This window comes from Mixophyes fleayi, chromosome 6 (assembly GCF_038048845.1).
Source record: "Mixophyes fleayi isolate aMixFle1 chromosome 6, aMixFle1.hap1, whole genome shotgun sequence".
Taxonomy (NCBI): domain Eukaryota; kingdom Metazoa; phylum Chordata; class Amphibia; order Anura; family Limnodynastidae; genus Mixophyes; species Mixophyes fleayi.
This window is the reverse complement of record NC_134407.1, coordinates 177,788,240-177,803,738: the sequence shown is the minus strand read 5'-3', so window position 1 is coordinate 177,803,738 and position 15,499 is coordinate 177,788,240. Positions and strand designations below refer to the sequence as shown.

General features: G+C 42.1%; 1 protein-coding gene across 2 annotated transcripts in view; it reads right to left on the bottom strand.

The window, feature by feature from the left end:
- The window catches only part of TRMT1L (tRNA methyltransferase 1L), a 44,955-nt gene that overhangs the window by 10,370 nt on the left and 19,086 nt on the right, over window positions 1-15,499 (bottom strand). For both annotated transcript variants that reach the window (XM_075177408.1, XM_075177409.1), the window contains exons 9-14: window positions 15,212-15,464; window positions 14,914-15,126; window positions 14,647-14,837; window positions 9,803-9,881; window positions 3,960-4,105; window positions 920-979 (exon numbers count right to left, since the gene is read on the bottom strand). In XM_075177408.1, coding sequence (XP_075033509.1) covers window positions 920-979; window positions 3,960-4,105; window positions 9,803-9,881; window positions 14,647-14,837; window positions 14,914-15,126; window positions 15,212-15,464 — 942 coding nt within the window. The remainder of the gene's footprint in view (window positions 1-919; window positions 980-3,959; window positions 4,106-9,802; window positions 9,882-14,646; window positions 14,838-14,913; window positions 15,127-15,211; window positions 15,465-15,499) is intronic.

Here is a 15,499-nt window from a genome sequence, read left to right as displayed (position 1 = left end):
AGTCTTGTTTTGTATTTTGCAAACACAGTACAAGCCCATTCATTTACCAACAAATATAATCAGTCTCCTAAATATAACAACACGAAATGTGTAGTTTACAGGAATCATAGAGCTGTAAGTGACTGCAGACAGAAAAGGTTATATCCTGCACCTCACTGGGGCTGTCACCTTCTCTAGAAACCCTGGCTATGATGTGTATGCTTCATTAGCTGGATCCAGAGAGTTTAACCATCATTGCTGTAGCCATCTCTGTTCCGCCACAACTTCTGTGAACATGGGGAATAAGTGTCCTGGTTCTTTGTCCAGCAGAGAGCATGATACCAATGAAAAATATTGGACACGCAGCCAAGTTGGCCGATGACCATAGGAGTACCCATTAAGCACAAGAGCTAAAACCTTCTCCAAAAGCTGAAGAGGAAGGAAATTCAGTTGAGATAAATGATGAAGGGCAGTCATGGTTGCCAGCAGCTGATTGCCTTTATATTTCTACAGCAACTAGTTCATCTTTCATGTCTCCAATTTCCACTACCATCTCTCATTGTTACAAATACTGCACAGAAATGAGTCACCAGCGGCTGCTTTAATATTGGTGTCTGGTAATGTTTATACCTAATAATAGACCTTCATACTAACCCCATAGTCCGCTACAATTGTTATTCCGCTACAATTGTTATTCCTCTACCTTGTTTATTAATTGTGTCCCACACCTCTTAGATTGTAAACTTGTATGGACACAGCCATCTTTACTTCTACTTTGTGATTCATTTCTATCATGATCCCTTCAATGCACTATGATACATAATATGTTGGCACTCTGTACATAAAGGGATGATAATTAATAATCATATTGTAAAAAAAACAAAAATACAGTAAATTATATAGTTCCATGTACATTCATTCTCCTATACTATTTACATACCTGGGTCTACCAAAACGTCTCCTCCACCTGGAATTTTAATATAAACGCCACTTTCTTCTGCTAAAAATTAAAAAAAATAAGTTAACAACATGTCAAGTACACTAACATTATTATAGAATAATACAAACAAAAACATTTTTTAAAACAATACCAGTCACACTTTTGATGTGAATCATTACATTATTCTATACATATTTCAGTTTTTTCCATTCCAGCATCTGTTACAGATCTGCAGGCTATTCAAAAATACTTGTGCCATCTATAGTAGCAGGTCTCTTAAGCGGCATCTGCCAGATAAAATTGTGGATTGCTGGTACCACTTGCTATATTGCTGTAATAATAAAATACATATAATAACAGTACTGTGCAAACCATGGTTTGGGAAGCCAGGTGCAAACATTAGGGCATTGTTGTATTAGAATAATGAGAAAAGGCCTGTCACAGACCTGTTCAAATTAGGCCTGTTGAAGGATGCGCTGACAGCCCTGTTAGAGTGCGCAGAGAATAAACGATAGCTCTCAGAGCTGTTTGTGGTCCCTGAGTGATTGTGTAAAGGCCAAAGTTGGAATCAGTCTTTATTGGTCTGTATAGATATATTTGGAGGATGCACATTTGTGCATGGCCACTACCTGAGGATGAGACAGATGGAAAGAAGGACGGTAGGACTATCTTTGTGAAGATTGAAACGAGAGACTACCTCATGCAAAAACTCAGGAACCGGGTCTCCTTGTCTTGATGAACCACCACAAGGAACGAGAGATGGCAAGAGAATCGAGATCTCTGAAACCCTCCTCAGGGTTTTAATGACCACAAGAAGGCTGCATTCCATGACAGAACTGGGATGGTGGCTGCTGGGAGAATTTAAAATGGGAACTCCTGGAGAATCCTCATAATGAAGGGGTCTAGTTAGGAACTTTGCATGGTGGACCAATATCTGCCTCCATATGTGGGTGATGAAAGTAAAGGGAAGCTAAAGAAACAGTTAGTAAGCCAAGACCTGGCTCTTCTAAGAGTTCAGGTTCAGGTTCTGAACCAGGCCCAACTGAAGTAAAACAGAATAGAAGGGGAGAATGCGTGGAGTGTCGTGTGTTTCCTGCTCACATCGCTTGAAGGAAATTTTCCAGTTTAGTGATGAAAACAAGCCAAAGAGGGCTTCTTGGCCTTCAGTATTGTCTAGATTGTCTAAATCAGGGAAAACACTGGCTTCTCAGCTTTAATTTACCTATGCTGGTTTTAACAGCATGGCCACTGAAGTGAAGTAGGGGCCTGTGGAAAGGGATAGGAGTAAAGCGGAAAGCGTCACTGTAGGTCAGCAAGAATTGTGACTTCTACTACGTACCATGGCCCCCTGGGCGATCAGGGTGTTGTATACCACTTCATACTTTATTCTCTTGATCAATTGAGGAAGGAAAGCCACATGTAGACCAGATCATACAGATTTCATGGAACCACCTTGGTGTTGATTCCAACTGCCAGTGGTTCTCTGAACTAGAGGACCGTTCTGGACTGTATGATCGTGGAGGGATGTCATCCTCTTCATGTCAGGGATCCATCCCACAGTTTGGAGATCTCAACTGTTAATCTATGGAACATGTACTGGAGAGAAAAATGGGAACATGTTCTTCTGCATTCCTCCCATGTGACCAGCTGTCACTGCGTTCAGCGTTTTCCCGCCTTGAAAGTCATCACAGTGCATTGTCAGACTGGATTCTGACAGGGAGGAATGAAAGATTGCTTACTCCAGGATGTTAAATGGGATATGCTATGCTGTTTCAAATCAGCGGTCCTGGACACACCAAAGACTCCTCACCAGCCAATTAGGCACACGTTTTATTGTATCAGTTGCGAGAAACAATCATCACTGTGAGATGAGGGTCAAAGACAGCAACCAACTCAGGCTTTTCCCATTACCAAGAGATAGGACTGTGGGCTAATAAAGCAAAAGATCAAACTCGGGCTTCGATTCAAAAGTTCATACCACAGTTTCATTGAAAACTTGGCCCAGGTCCCTCTATGGATTTGAAGGGCTAAGGTCTGTTCCTCAGTACTTCAAATGTTGATTTGCAGGGAGAGTGTCTCACCCTAGACTCTCGGAAATTCTCCCCGATCTCATCAAAAATAAAAGGGAGAAGATGTCCAAAAAGATCTGTAAGTTCAGGTGGTTATACTCCTAGATTTGAGCGTGACCAGCAAAGTTGTCAAAGTAAGGTATCCCCAATCTCACAAGCCTGGAGTGCCAAAATGACCTCTTGTAAATACCATTAGAGCTGTGCACAGCCAAGGAGGGCAATAAACTGATAATTAAGGTCCAGGATCGTAAAGTGCATGAAGCACTAGTGGATGGGATAGATGGGGTTCCACTGTTGTGCTTTCCTGCCTCCTACCAACAGATATTGTGTACAAATAATGTGCAATCAAATTATCTATGTGGCCAGTTAGAAATTGGGGCCAGAGCAACTTAGAATTTCAAAGCTCTGGTCTGAATAGATCAGCTGCCAATGAAATAAGATCCATACAGACAATGTAAGTCTTTTCTAGACTATAGAACCACTTTAAAGACACATGGTAAACATGCTGTATTATACATAAACACACAGGGGTTATGTCCTATTATAAGCTAAACATTTTGTTGTAGTTTAATATAGCAAGGGATAGGCCTTAACTATTGGAATTCACACATATGCATTAGTGGCATCAGTCATAATGATGGCTGTTCTACGCAACAGCAGCAGCTGCAACATCTTATAGATCTGCTATGATAAAGGCCCTTATGAACTGAAACAGTGCCTTGTATATGAGCATATAAACTATATTTAGAAATAGATCTATTTGAGCAACATTTAAAAAGTAATAAATTAAAAATACATTCTGCTTTTGCTCATGAAACTGACAGATGTAGTAGCATGACAGCATGCTGTGATATTCGTCAACTGGCACGATATGGTCATGCATATGGCCCCAAAAACAAAATGCCTGATGATACTATTGAACTTGACAAGACAATTAATGGGGGATATTGGTAAATGCATTCATAACTTACCTTGACACATGGAATACTGTTTGGGAGTTGTGCACTCAGATTCTGAGATCAGGGTCTTCAATAGGGTCAGGATGTCCCCAGTCCCATGTGACACTGCTGCAAACACCATTCTTCTAAGGAACCCTGTGTTAAACAGGGAGCCAGACCTGGCAACCACAGGGACAAAAACAGCCAAAAATCACTCTATAGTTATAAATGGGGGGGGGGGGGGGTGGATTCAGACACATTACTAATATATGTTTAGACTGCGATTGCAAGTTAGCTATTAAAATAATATTTGCTGTGGTTGTAGATATATTCTGTAGGATAATGTATTTAAAGGCAGCAAGCTTTCATTTTTATTCCACCTGCTAGGGGTAGCCATTTGAAATGCCACGCAACAGTGATTATGTGATCATCTACACCAGTGGGAAATGGTTTAAATTCCTAGTAAGAATAGATCTCTGCGTTGGGAAATTAAACAAACATACTTCCCAACAATCTTTAGAGGTCAAGAGGAAATATGCTACTCTTTGAGATGTGTGGCTTGGGTGTAATGGGAGGCTGATCTAATTCAGTCATAAGCGGGTGGCGGAGGTCACAAAGCAGTAGGCTGCTCACTCAAACTGTATCTAACAAGTTAATAACACAGATATGATTTTTTTTTTTTTATTATTATTAGAGTCTATTAGAGCCTAACATATTATAGTTATATATTTTTCAACATTTTGTATGTCAGCTCGGAGGGAAAAATACAGTCATAGCCAAAAGTTGAGAATGACACAAATATTATTTTTCACAAAGTCTGCTGCCTCAGTTTTTATGATGGCAATTTGCATATACTTCAGAATGGCATGAAGAATGCTCAGATGAATTGAGATTCATTTCAAAGTTCCTCTTTGCCATGACAATGAACTATCTTAACAGCAAAACAACATTTCCATTGCATTTCAGCCCTGCCACAAAAGGACCAGCTGACATCAGTGATTCTCTCATTAACACAGGTGAGAGTGTTGATGAGGACAAGGCTGGAGATCACTCTGTCATACTGATGGAGTTAGAATAACAGACTGGAAGCTTTAAAAAGGAGGGTGATGCTTGAAATCATTGTTCTTCCTCTGTTAACCATGGTTACCTTGCAGTCATTACTGCTTTGCACAAAAAGGGCTTCACAGGCAAGGATATTACTGCTAATAAGATTGCACCTAAACCATTTATCGGATCATCAAGAACTTCAAGGAGAGAGATTCAATAGTTGTGAAGAAGGCTTCAGGGCGTCCAAGAACGTCCAGCAAGCGCCAGTACCTGCTCCTAAAATTGATTCAGCTGTGGGAATCGGGGCATCACCAGTGCACAGCTTGCTCAGGAATGGTAGCAGGCAGGTGTGAGTGCATCTGCACGCACAGTGAGGCGAAGACTTTTGGAGGACGGCCTGGTGTCAAGAAGGCCAGCAAGGGAGCCAATTCTCTCCAGGAAAAACATCAGGGACAGACTGATATTCTGCAAAAGGTACAGGGATTTGACTGCTGACGACTGGGGTAAAGTCATTTTCTCTGATGAATCCTCTTTCAAATTGTTTGGGGCATGTGGAAAAACGCTTGTCCGAAGAAGAAAAGGTGAACGCTAGCATCAGAATTGTATCATGCCAACAATAAAGCATCCCGAGACCATTCATGTGTGGGGTTGCTTCTCAGCCAAGGGAGTGGGCTCACTCACAATTTTGCCTAAGAACACAGCCATGAATAAAGAATGGTACCAAAACATCCTCCAAGAGCAACTTCTCTCAACCATCCAAGAATAGTTTGGTGACGAACAATGCCTTTTCCAACATGATGGAGCACCTTGCCATAAGGCAAAAGTGATAACTAAGTAGCTAGGGGATCAAAATATCGAAATTTTGGGTCCATGGCCCTGAAACTTACAAGACCTTAATTCCTTTGAGAACTTGTGGTCAATCCTCAAGAGGCAGGAAACAAAAAAGAAGATTTTTACTCACCGTAAAACGATTTCTCTTACTCCATTGGAGGACTCTGCGAGACATTGGGGTATAGTAGGTGGGACTAGGAGTCTAGGCACTTATTAAACTTGTTTGTTCCCCACACTCCTCCCCTACTTTTCCACTCCTCTCCAGCTCAGACCTCAATTTTGTATAACCAAGCCAAGAAGAAAGGAGAAATAATTCAGAAAATAGCACCAAATACAGCACTATATTCAGAGCAAAGGTGTGTGCGCAGTGTCGCCCACTGGAGTAAGAGAAGTCAATTTTACTGTGAGTAAAAATGTTATTTTCTCTTTCCAACCATTGGGGGACACTGCGAGACATTGGGGACATACCAAAGCTGCCTCTAAGGGAGGGAATGCTCTGTAATGGCTGCACGAAATATTTTGTCCCCAAAGCTTGCATCAGCGGATGCAAAGTCACGCAACCTAGAAACTCTGCAGAAGATGTGGATGTTGCCACCCTGCACAACTGCTCCATCTAAGCACACTGACGTGCCGTCCAAGAAGCGCCAACCACCCTGGAGAGTGAGCTCTAAAAGAACAGGATGAGGGGCATGAACAGAATCCAACAGAATGGTGGAAGGGATGTAGTGGGGCAGGAGTCTGGAAACTGGCCGCTATTGAGCTTCAAAAAGGACAAAGATGACATTAGTCTCATGGACAGAGACCGTGCAGTCAAGAGCACGAACCACAACCAGCCAAGGAAGAGTGCAACACGAAAAGGAGGAAGAATAAGAGAATGCTTGACCACAAGCCCCTGCATCAAGTGGGATGCAGACACTATCCTCTGAACCAATAATTCCCAAAGCGACGCACCGCTTTATCCTCATGAAAAAGTAAAATGTGAGAGTGCAATCCACACTTCCGACACCAAACCCCTGAGAACAAAGGCGATATCCAAGGGAACACCCCTACCATGAGATAACAGTTTCCCAGAATTAGCGGGTCAAAAGTGACCAAAGCAAGCGCTCTGAGCACAAGATCCAGATTCCATGGCTTCACCTGACCAACCAGAGGGGGGCCTGAACCTGAAGAAACCCCATGAAGAAAAGACTGAACCCTCCCCTGATCCTGTAAACCAGCGCTGAAATAGATTGAGAGCGCCAGGAGCTGCACTTTGAGGAAACAAAGAGTCTCATATCGGAGCCAACACTGCAAAAGAAAAAACAACTTAGAGAGTCAGCACAGGGATGTGTGAAAACCTTGGGATTCCCACCAAACATTGTACCATTTCCAGACCAATGAGAACGGCTGAGTAAGATGCCCTACAGGCTATATTCAAGGTACCAACCAGCCCCCTGCGAAGAACCTCTGGCCGTAAGATCTGGGTCTCCAACGCCATGGCGCCAAATTAGACAAAATCTAAAGAGTGGCAGAAGAGGACTCTGAACTATAAGACCTGGCCGCATTGGTAGGCAAAATGGAGGCGTCGCCATCAGCTACCGAATGTATGAGAACCATGCTCTGCGAGGCAAACGAGGAGCCACCAGGTTAGCTGGAAGCCGCCCCCTTTAGAAACTCTTTAGAACCCACGAGAACATGGAACGTGGAAGTGACAGGTACACCAGTCCGAAGTTCCAGGAAGAAATCCGGGCATGGGAAAATTCCACCTGAGGGTCTCTTGATTTTGAGCAGTAAAGGGTGACCTGAGAGATGAGTATGGACACTCTGAAGTGCACAGAGACTTCACCAGGAGGACAAAAGACATCTCCGTGGAGAGACCATTTCCCTTGGTTAACCGTCTGACTGCTGAGACTCTCGGCCTCCCACTTCTTTATACTATTGACCGGGATAACATGGTCAATAATACAGGAACATGACACAACACTCAGGCCATAACCTGGTCATCTCTCACATTGTCCTCAGGCCACATGTTTCTGCTTGATGCTACAGATATGCAACAGCCTTGGGATTATATGACAGAATGTCTAGTGGTTTCCTGATCAGGAAGTGCACCTGTGAGCTGTTCTTTCAAATTTGGAGTTCTCTTGGGAGGACCAAAAGACCCTGGAACTTTAAGGATCCTATTAATCCACCTCAACCTAACAGACTAGCGCCTGTCTTGACCAGGGTTTAGGTCCTGGTGAACGACTGACCTCACTCCTGAACGTTTCTGGCTAACTACCGCAAGAAGGATATACGAGTAGGTTAGGAAACAGTGATGATCTGAGTGTCCAATAACATGGGCACCAGACATTTTCTGGAGAATATCCCTCTGGAGATGTCGGCAGTGGAGCGTGCAAACATTACTGCCTAGAACCCTAGTACCCTGGTTTCCAGAAGGATCATGCAACTGAGAAAAGAAACTCCTCTCCGCGCCAGGCGCATCCTGGTCCTGTGCTGAAGTGAGAGGGCCCTGTCCTCCGGTAGGAAGACCCTGTGGGTCACAGTATAAAAGATGAATTATAAGAAACATATCTGCTGTGGTAAAATGGAGTGAGGACCTGGGTAGATTCCGAACTCAGTTGTGCGCTTCCAGGAACTGGATGGAGATCTGGATTTAAGAGAGAGAAATGATAGAGTCTTCGGGAAGAGCTTGTCCAGACAGGGTATTATCGTGACTCGCCAGGCGCGCAGTAGCCCTGCTATGACCGCCATTACCTTGAAAACCCTCGATGCACAGTGTCCAGAAAGATGGGAAGTGCCCTGAGCAGGAACTGAAAAACCAGTGCCCCTGCTAGAATGGTACATGCAAAAAGAACCTCCTTGATGTCTATTGAGGCTAGGAACTCTATTTCCTGCCTCATCCTCCAGGCCTGCATGTGGAGGGACTGCAAGATTAAATGGGCGGAAGAACCAGTCTAACTGTGGGCCAGGAGAAGGTTGGAATAAATTACCCCAACCTCCGGGAATGTCACCAGGCCTAATGCTTCCTCACCTAACTGCAACTGTGCATGCATTATATGCTCCTTTGGGAGGTGATGTGGGAGCACGCAATGTGGCAACCCAACCCCAGAAAAAGGAATGAAAGGATTGAGACTGTCCTTGTCGTGGTCTGGAGGTGATGACAGGAAGAGGGGTATTGTTACCTCCAGTGGCCCCTGGATACTACTCTAACTCTGCAAACGTGAGAGGTTCCATTTTTGGAACGTTATCCTAGATGCCTCTGTCTAATTGCGCTGACCATTCAGAAAGCTTTTGTGCCTCATGGTGTTTTGGAGCCACTAAGTGTAAATCCTCGCCAGCTGTGCAGTGTCCAGATTCGCAAATTGGAGGACCAGGATTCCTCACATTGTCTTCAAGCACCCAGCTCACATATGTTACGCAAATATCAACAAGTTGACATTATTAGGTTAATATGCACAATATTGCAATGTATCATAATACACTCAAATATATAATGAGTGAGTGAATAACTTGCACTCAATGGAAAATATAAAGTTTATATATTGACACACCAAAATGTAAACCTGTATGACATAAGTGGGAGACCACTCAAAATAACCAAAGAAATAAAAAAATAAAAATCATGCCTTGCAAGAACTATAAAACACTTGGTCTAACATTAGTATTCAGGTGTGTAACTGGATACAAAAATAAACTAGTATAAATACATAAAATGCATTTCTTTAGCAATATACATTTTAATGTTAACAGTATACAAAAATGTTGTTAGTATCCATTATGTTCAGTATGCTGCAAGTTATTAAGTCTGCAGAAAACTCGAGACAATCCCGTAACGAATACTGGTCGCTGCCACAACGGATGTTCAGCGGTCATAACTCTACCCATTGATTTGGACATTTAGCATCTGCACATGGACATTATATACACACACACACACACACACACACACACACACACACACACACACACACCACATTATACATAGTATATATTATATATCATAGTACAGTACTCACCACAATGGACCAAGCATGACTGCAGATCTCCCTGGCATACTTTTGTGGCAATCACAGGGCAGCTGCTTGTATGGATTTTCTTGAAAGCAAACAGTGACATGGATTAATAACAATAAACAAAGAGCAGCAAAAACCACTCAAGAAAACACCTAGATTTATGCTGCACATCGGAATGACATTACCCCAGCAACCGCTAGGAATTCTCTTCCCACCCAACAAAGCAAGGAGCAAACCTGGTAAAGGTTTTCCAACTTTTGAAGACATTTTCTACACCAATAGATTAGTTCTCAAACTTAGATTTTACTATTTTATCTGTGTCCACCGATCACCAATATTGTGCAATAGAAAAAAGAATTCCTGGACAACAATGTCAACTGTTGTATCCTTTAAATACCTTATTATGGAAACTTAGCCAATTTTTTTGCAACGCAGGACAGTCCCACAGGTGTACTGTCGCCCCAAATCAGTGATATTGAACATTCCAGTAAATAACTTAGATTGTCTTTGTACATGCCATATGAGATATGGGGGCATGGCTTGTCAGCCATTGGAGACAGACATGAATTTATCGCGCTCTGTGTTGGAGAACAACAATCCAACTGCATCTGTGCGTTTACCTTACTCACCTGCTTTCAAAAACCTAAAATAATCCAGACAGCGTGTGTGGTCGTTTCTCGGCTCAAACTAAGCACTCAGGAGAGATATAGCAACTCAAGGCCTAAAGACCTACCACCTCATTACAGACCATGCAGATCCCCATGCACTGCTAATTGTATTGTACAACCTATAGAGTGACAGAATTCAAGACCTTACACAGAGCCGACATTGTCATCTATATAAAGCTTGCAAGAAGTACACAGGTGGCCAGCTCTGGCTGCTGTCGGCCCCAATATGCCTCTGGCCCTCTGTCAAAGCGGAAGAAGGACCCAGTGTGCCAAATATCTATAGAGAATCCCCCCAAGGAAATAATGAACTTCAACATAGCCGCAAGGGTGGACAAACAGCATCAGCCAATCCGCTCTTCATCACTGGCTGGAAGGTTAATGGCCTTTAGGGAGAGCCCCTATATCTAAAAGGTCATAACATCTCTGCGCTATTATTGGAACTTGATTGACAGACCAGTGAAGGCAGCTCATTCCCAAGTTGTCCACGAAGACTCCCTCTGTGCATAGACCCCATAAAGATCACTCTGGGCTCCCTCTCAATTCATTAACAAAAGCAGAGAAGATCTCTGTAATTTCAGGTTCACAACACCTAATGAGGGTGACCACGTGGCTGTCGGTCCTTCTGGGGAAAAAAGTGTCTCCACCATACTGAAGTCAGAAGAGGAGCAGAATAAATTAAGAGCCAACCTCAAATTCACTGGCAAATGACTATCAAGAGGAAATGTATTAATTCATTCTCAGATTCCTATTTAACATTGCCTTGTTGGATAAGAGTGGGCGGAGCTCAGCCTGAGAACAAATTAACTTTCTCTTGCCCCACAGATTTTTCATTTAACACTATGGCATAGCCTCCGCCACAAAGTGGGTCTGATCTTATTTAGGGGGCTTGGCTGTTGAAAGCCATATGTGACAAGATGGAGTACCGATACCTGTGCTTTCCTCACCTTACATGAGAGTGTCAACAAACTTTATCTCAATGGGGAAAGATAAGAGGACTCCATAAAAAAAGATACAGGGAACATAAGGAACCCTTCTCCACACTGACATTTGGCAATATTTGAGAATTTCAGGCACTCCTGATGCAATTGGTTCTCTTAATATTCCCCTGACTGCTCATTTGACCTTGTCAGAGATCCCAGCTATTTGTGACATCAAAGGTCCCCCAAGCTGTCTGAACAGACAGAGAGAAATGAAATCCTGCAACATCTCAGGACTCTCCCCACGAAGCAGGACTTTCAAATTCTGCAACAGTGGTTATACTAGGCCGTTAGAGAGGCGGCATCCTCCACCCAGTCTGAACTTTCCAGCTTAGCAGAGAGACTCGCATCCTTGAATGAAAATAAGGAGTCAAAAGATGACCTTTAATTGCAACCTCAGGTCTGTTCTCTACAATCTCTGGAGTTGAAAGTGTTGCATGACAATCTGGAAAACAGAGGGCATTGAAATAACCTGAGGGTAAGAAGCATCTCCCACAAAAGGGATAACAGATGTTTTACCAAATATTTTTAATGAAGAGATAATCTTTGACAGAGTTCATAGAGCCATTCACCCAAGGGGTCTCCAGTCACAAAAGCCTAGAGACATCATCTATCTTTTGCACTATTACACACAAAGAAAGGAAATACTAAAAAAGATCAGATGATTAGACAGGACTGACTTTGAATCATGAGAGGTTCAGGAATACCTGAACTCTATTTTCTTCACTCTGTAACAGCGCAGAAAACTCAGGCTGTTGTTGAACTAGCTGCGTGAAAGGAACATTAGATACAGTTGGGATTTTCACTTAGGGACTCATTAAATGGCAACTTATTTCTATCTCTCTGCTGGAATGGCAGTCTGGCATCTACACTCTACTGTTACCAGAACAGATGGCAAGAAGATCAGGAAACCAAAAGGTATCCCAATCACAGGGTTCAAAGTTCAGGAATTGAACATTCCCAATACACAGACATTAAAAATCCTCTTAGAACATCAAGTTCTATATAAGCATAAGACTTTTAATTTCCAGTATTCACTTGTTCAATTTGGCTTTATGTGTCCTGACTGTTTCCAGGCTCTAAATTCTCTTGTACACTTTAGTAATACAGGAGTTTTTTTGTTTACATTAGCTTCTTCTTTTTATGGACTGGAAGGAACTGAAAAATCCTTACCAAACTATTTGAAAAATGCTGCAACTGCATTACTGCCCACACATTGATGAAAATCCTCCATCCCATCCATGAAGAAATGTTTCAACTACTACATAATCATCCTCATCTATTTATAAGGCGCCACAGATTCCACAGCACTGGTCAGTCAGCATACAGATACATGGATATAATGTAACAAATACATGTATACACACAAGTATAATTACAAATACAATTAAGCATAATAGCAGACGTGTGGTACAAAATTCAAGGGTGAATACTGCTTCAGCAATAACTTCGACAGCAATAACAATCGACATAGTGGTCACACAAATATTTCAGCGTAGAACATCACATGGTCAAATCAGATAGCTAGCAGAAATGAGACATAGGGTAGAGAGGACCCTGCACATGTGAGCTTACATAATATTGGGTGGGGGGAGTGAGATACAGTAGGAGAAAGTGGGACAAAAGTGAGGAAATTGATAAGTGGAAATGAGGGTCAAGGAGGGGCTAGGGTAGGCGAAGAGGTGAGTTTTGAGGAACCGTTAGGATAGTCTGGTGGGGTGAGATAAAGAATTCCAGATGTACGGAGCAACGCTGGAGAAGTCTTGGGACAGGAGTGAGAGGATATTATAAAATGGAATAAGAGGCGTAGGTCGGAGGCGAAATATCTCATGACAGGGTTAGAGATGTATGTAGGGGAGGCATTAATAAGAGCTTTGTAGGTGAGAGACCTACATGGAGTTTGTGATCTTATGGTGCAGGAGACTTGATCATAAAGACTCTGATCATTTTAAGTTATTCTCCAATTACCCAGATATGGGTATGTGGAGTTTTCTTTTGATTTTGGGGACTATTGCTGGATCATGGCTCAGGCAGGGGGACTGTCCTCCTACCAATTCCTAGTTCCTCTTACAATTGCTTCTAGCATTCAGGAAGGCAGGTTTGAATCTTTCTTCAGCAATCAAATTTGGACCCTAGTCCCTTGGGACAAGATGCTGTTTTTTCGCATGCTTGTACCTTTTGGACACTTGAAAGCTTTCTGTCCCCTTAGAGTTCAGCTTCTTGTACCATGAAACTCACCTCCCCCATTATAACCCCTTCCCTGATTCTGTTGTTGTGGTGGTCCCCCATAATTGTTAATTTTGCTTTCCCATAGACTTATACGGAGGTCTCTTTGACTTATTGGTTGGATTTTAGATTATGATGTAAACCACCATAAGTTGTGTATTGATCATACAATATCTTTGTAATGTCTCATTTGTTCAATGAAACATTTTTATACAAAAAAAATATAAATATGGTAGGAGTATACTCAGCTGCATCAGACCCTTCACACATTTTAATGAAACCTATCTTGGGATCTCCCATTTAGTTTTAGGAGGTACTGCCATATAGAAGCTCAGCAATGGAGTTGTGACATGTTATGTTTTCTTGATTGGATCTCTGACACAATATAATAATGAGCAAACTGTTCAAAAGATATATTACAAATACCATATTAAAACAATTATGCCGTGACATTATGGAAAAAACAACTTGTAAACCATGATATATCTTCAGTTGGAAGTCTTTATACAATCGGCAAAACTGGATAACAATTTAGAAAGCCTAACCCAACATAACTTTTTAAAATGTACATTTTCATTCAGCAATCTTTATTTTTGTTAAAAGAAAAAGCTTGTTAGAAACATAAAAATAAAAAAAGAAGCAAATATAAGACAAGACTATGCCATATAAAAACTATGACATTTGCTTTTTGTGCCAGACCAAAACTGCCCAAAATCATTGTTTGTGTCAAAAACAATAGACAACCCTGAATAATATCTGACCCTTATCAGTCAGATGTTAATGTGGGGGAAAAAGTGTCCACTGCCAGTGTGATGATCTGATCTGGCCGCCTTGCCTGAATGTGGAGAGGCTAGATACTGCCAATTCAGTCTCCAACAAAGATGCCTAAATTGGGCAAAGTTGTAAGCCAAGGCTTCGGTAAAGCTACCCATACATAACTACAATAAACAAAACTATTAACTTTAAACCAATTTACCTTCAATCATGTTGCCTTCTTTCTGGAAGATTCTTTCCTCACACCAGTGGCAGTGTATTAGGGTATTGATCATCTTTGCACTCTCATCAGCTAGAGAAGGTCCCCTTAGAACCCGGACAATCACCAAGACAAAGTGTTCTAGAGCCACCGAGAGCAGAACCTCAATGCCTTTATTACATCGAGCAGCCGCCCTAAGAATAATAAATAACCATGATGCATAGGCACAGTATCCAAACTAACATATATACCACATCCAGCAGCAGATACCTTGCTACAGCTGACAGAACAATTCGAGCTGCCAGTTCTTTAAAGTATTCCGTCCTAATGATGTTGCAGCCATAATGACGCTTTGTTACATGGACAGTCTTAGCGTACAAAGATCCAGTGTCAGTTGAGGTCACAGATAAAATACCCAAGTTCCGGATATTTCGAAATGCTGCATCCAAATAGTTCACAGATGTGCCAAAGGGATCCAAGTGTCTGGGGAAACATATCAACAAGATAATTAATTAGAGAATCCACTACACAATGAGATTTTAAACTTGTGAGAAGTAATTTTGGTTACATGAAATCAAAAGACCGCATGTGCATCAAGACGTTGGCGTCCATCTGCGTTATTTCTATAGTGTTCACAAAAACGCCTTCCTCTCCTTGTATGTCAGTCTCCACATCAGAATTATCCTTGACTTTCATTTCCACCTTCATCTTGTTAAGGTGACAATTTTCCTGGATCATAGCTATTGCGCTGTCACTGATGTCATTAACCGTGACATACACAGAACTGCCGAGGTGCTTTGCCCACTGTAATCCCATGATGCCTACAAAAGAAAACAGTCATTCTAGACTTTCAATC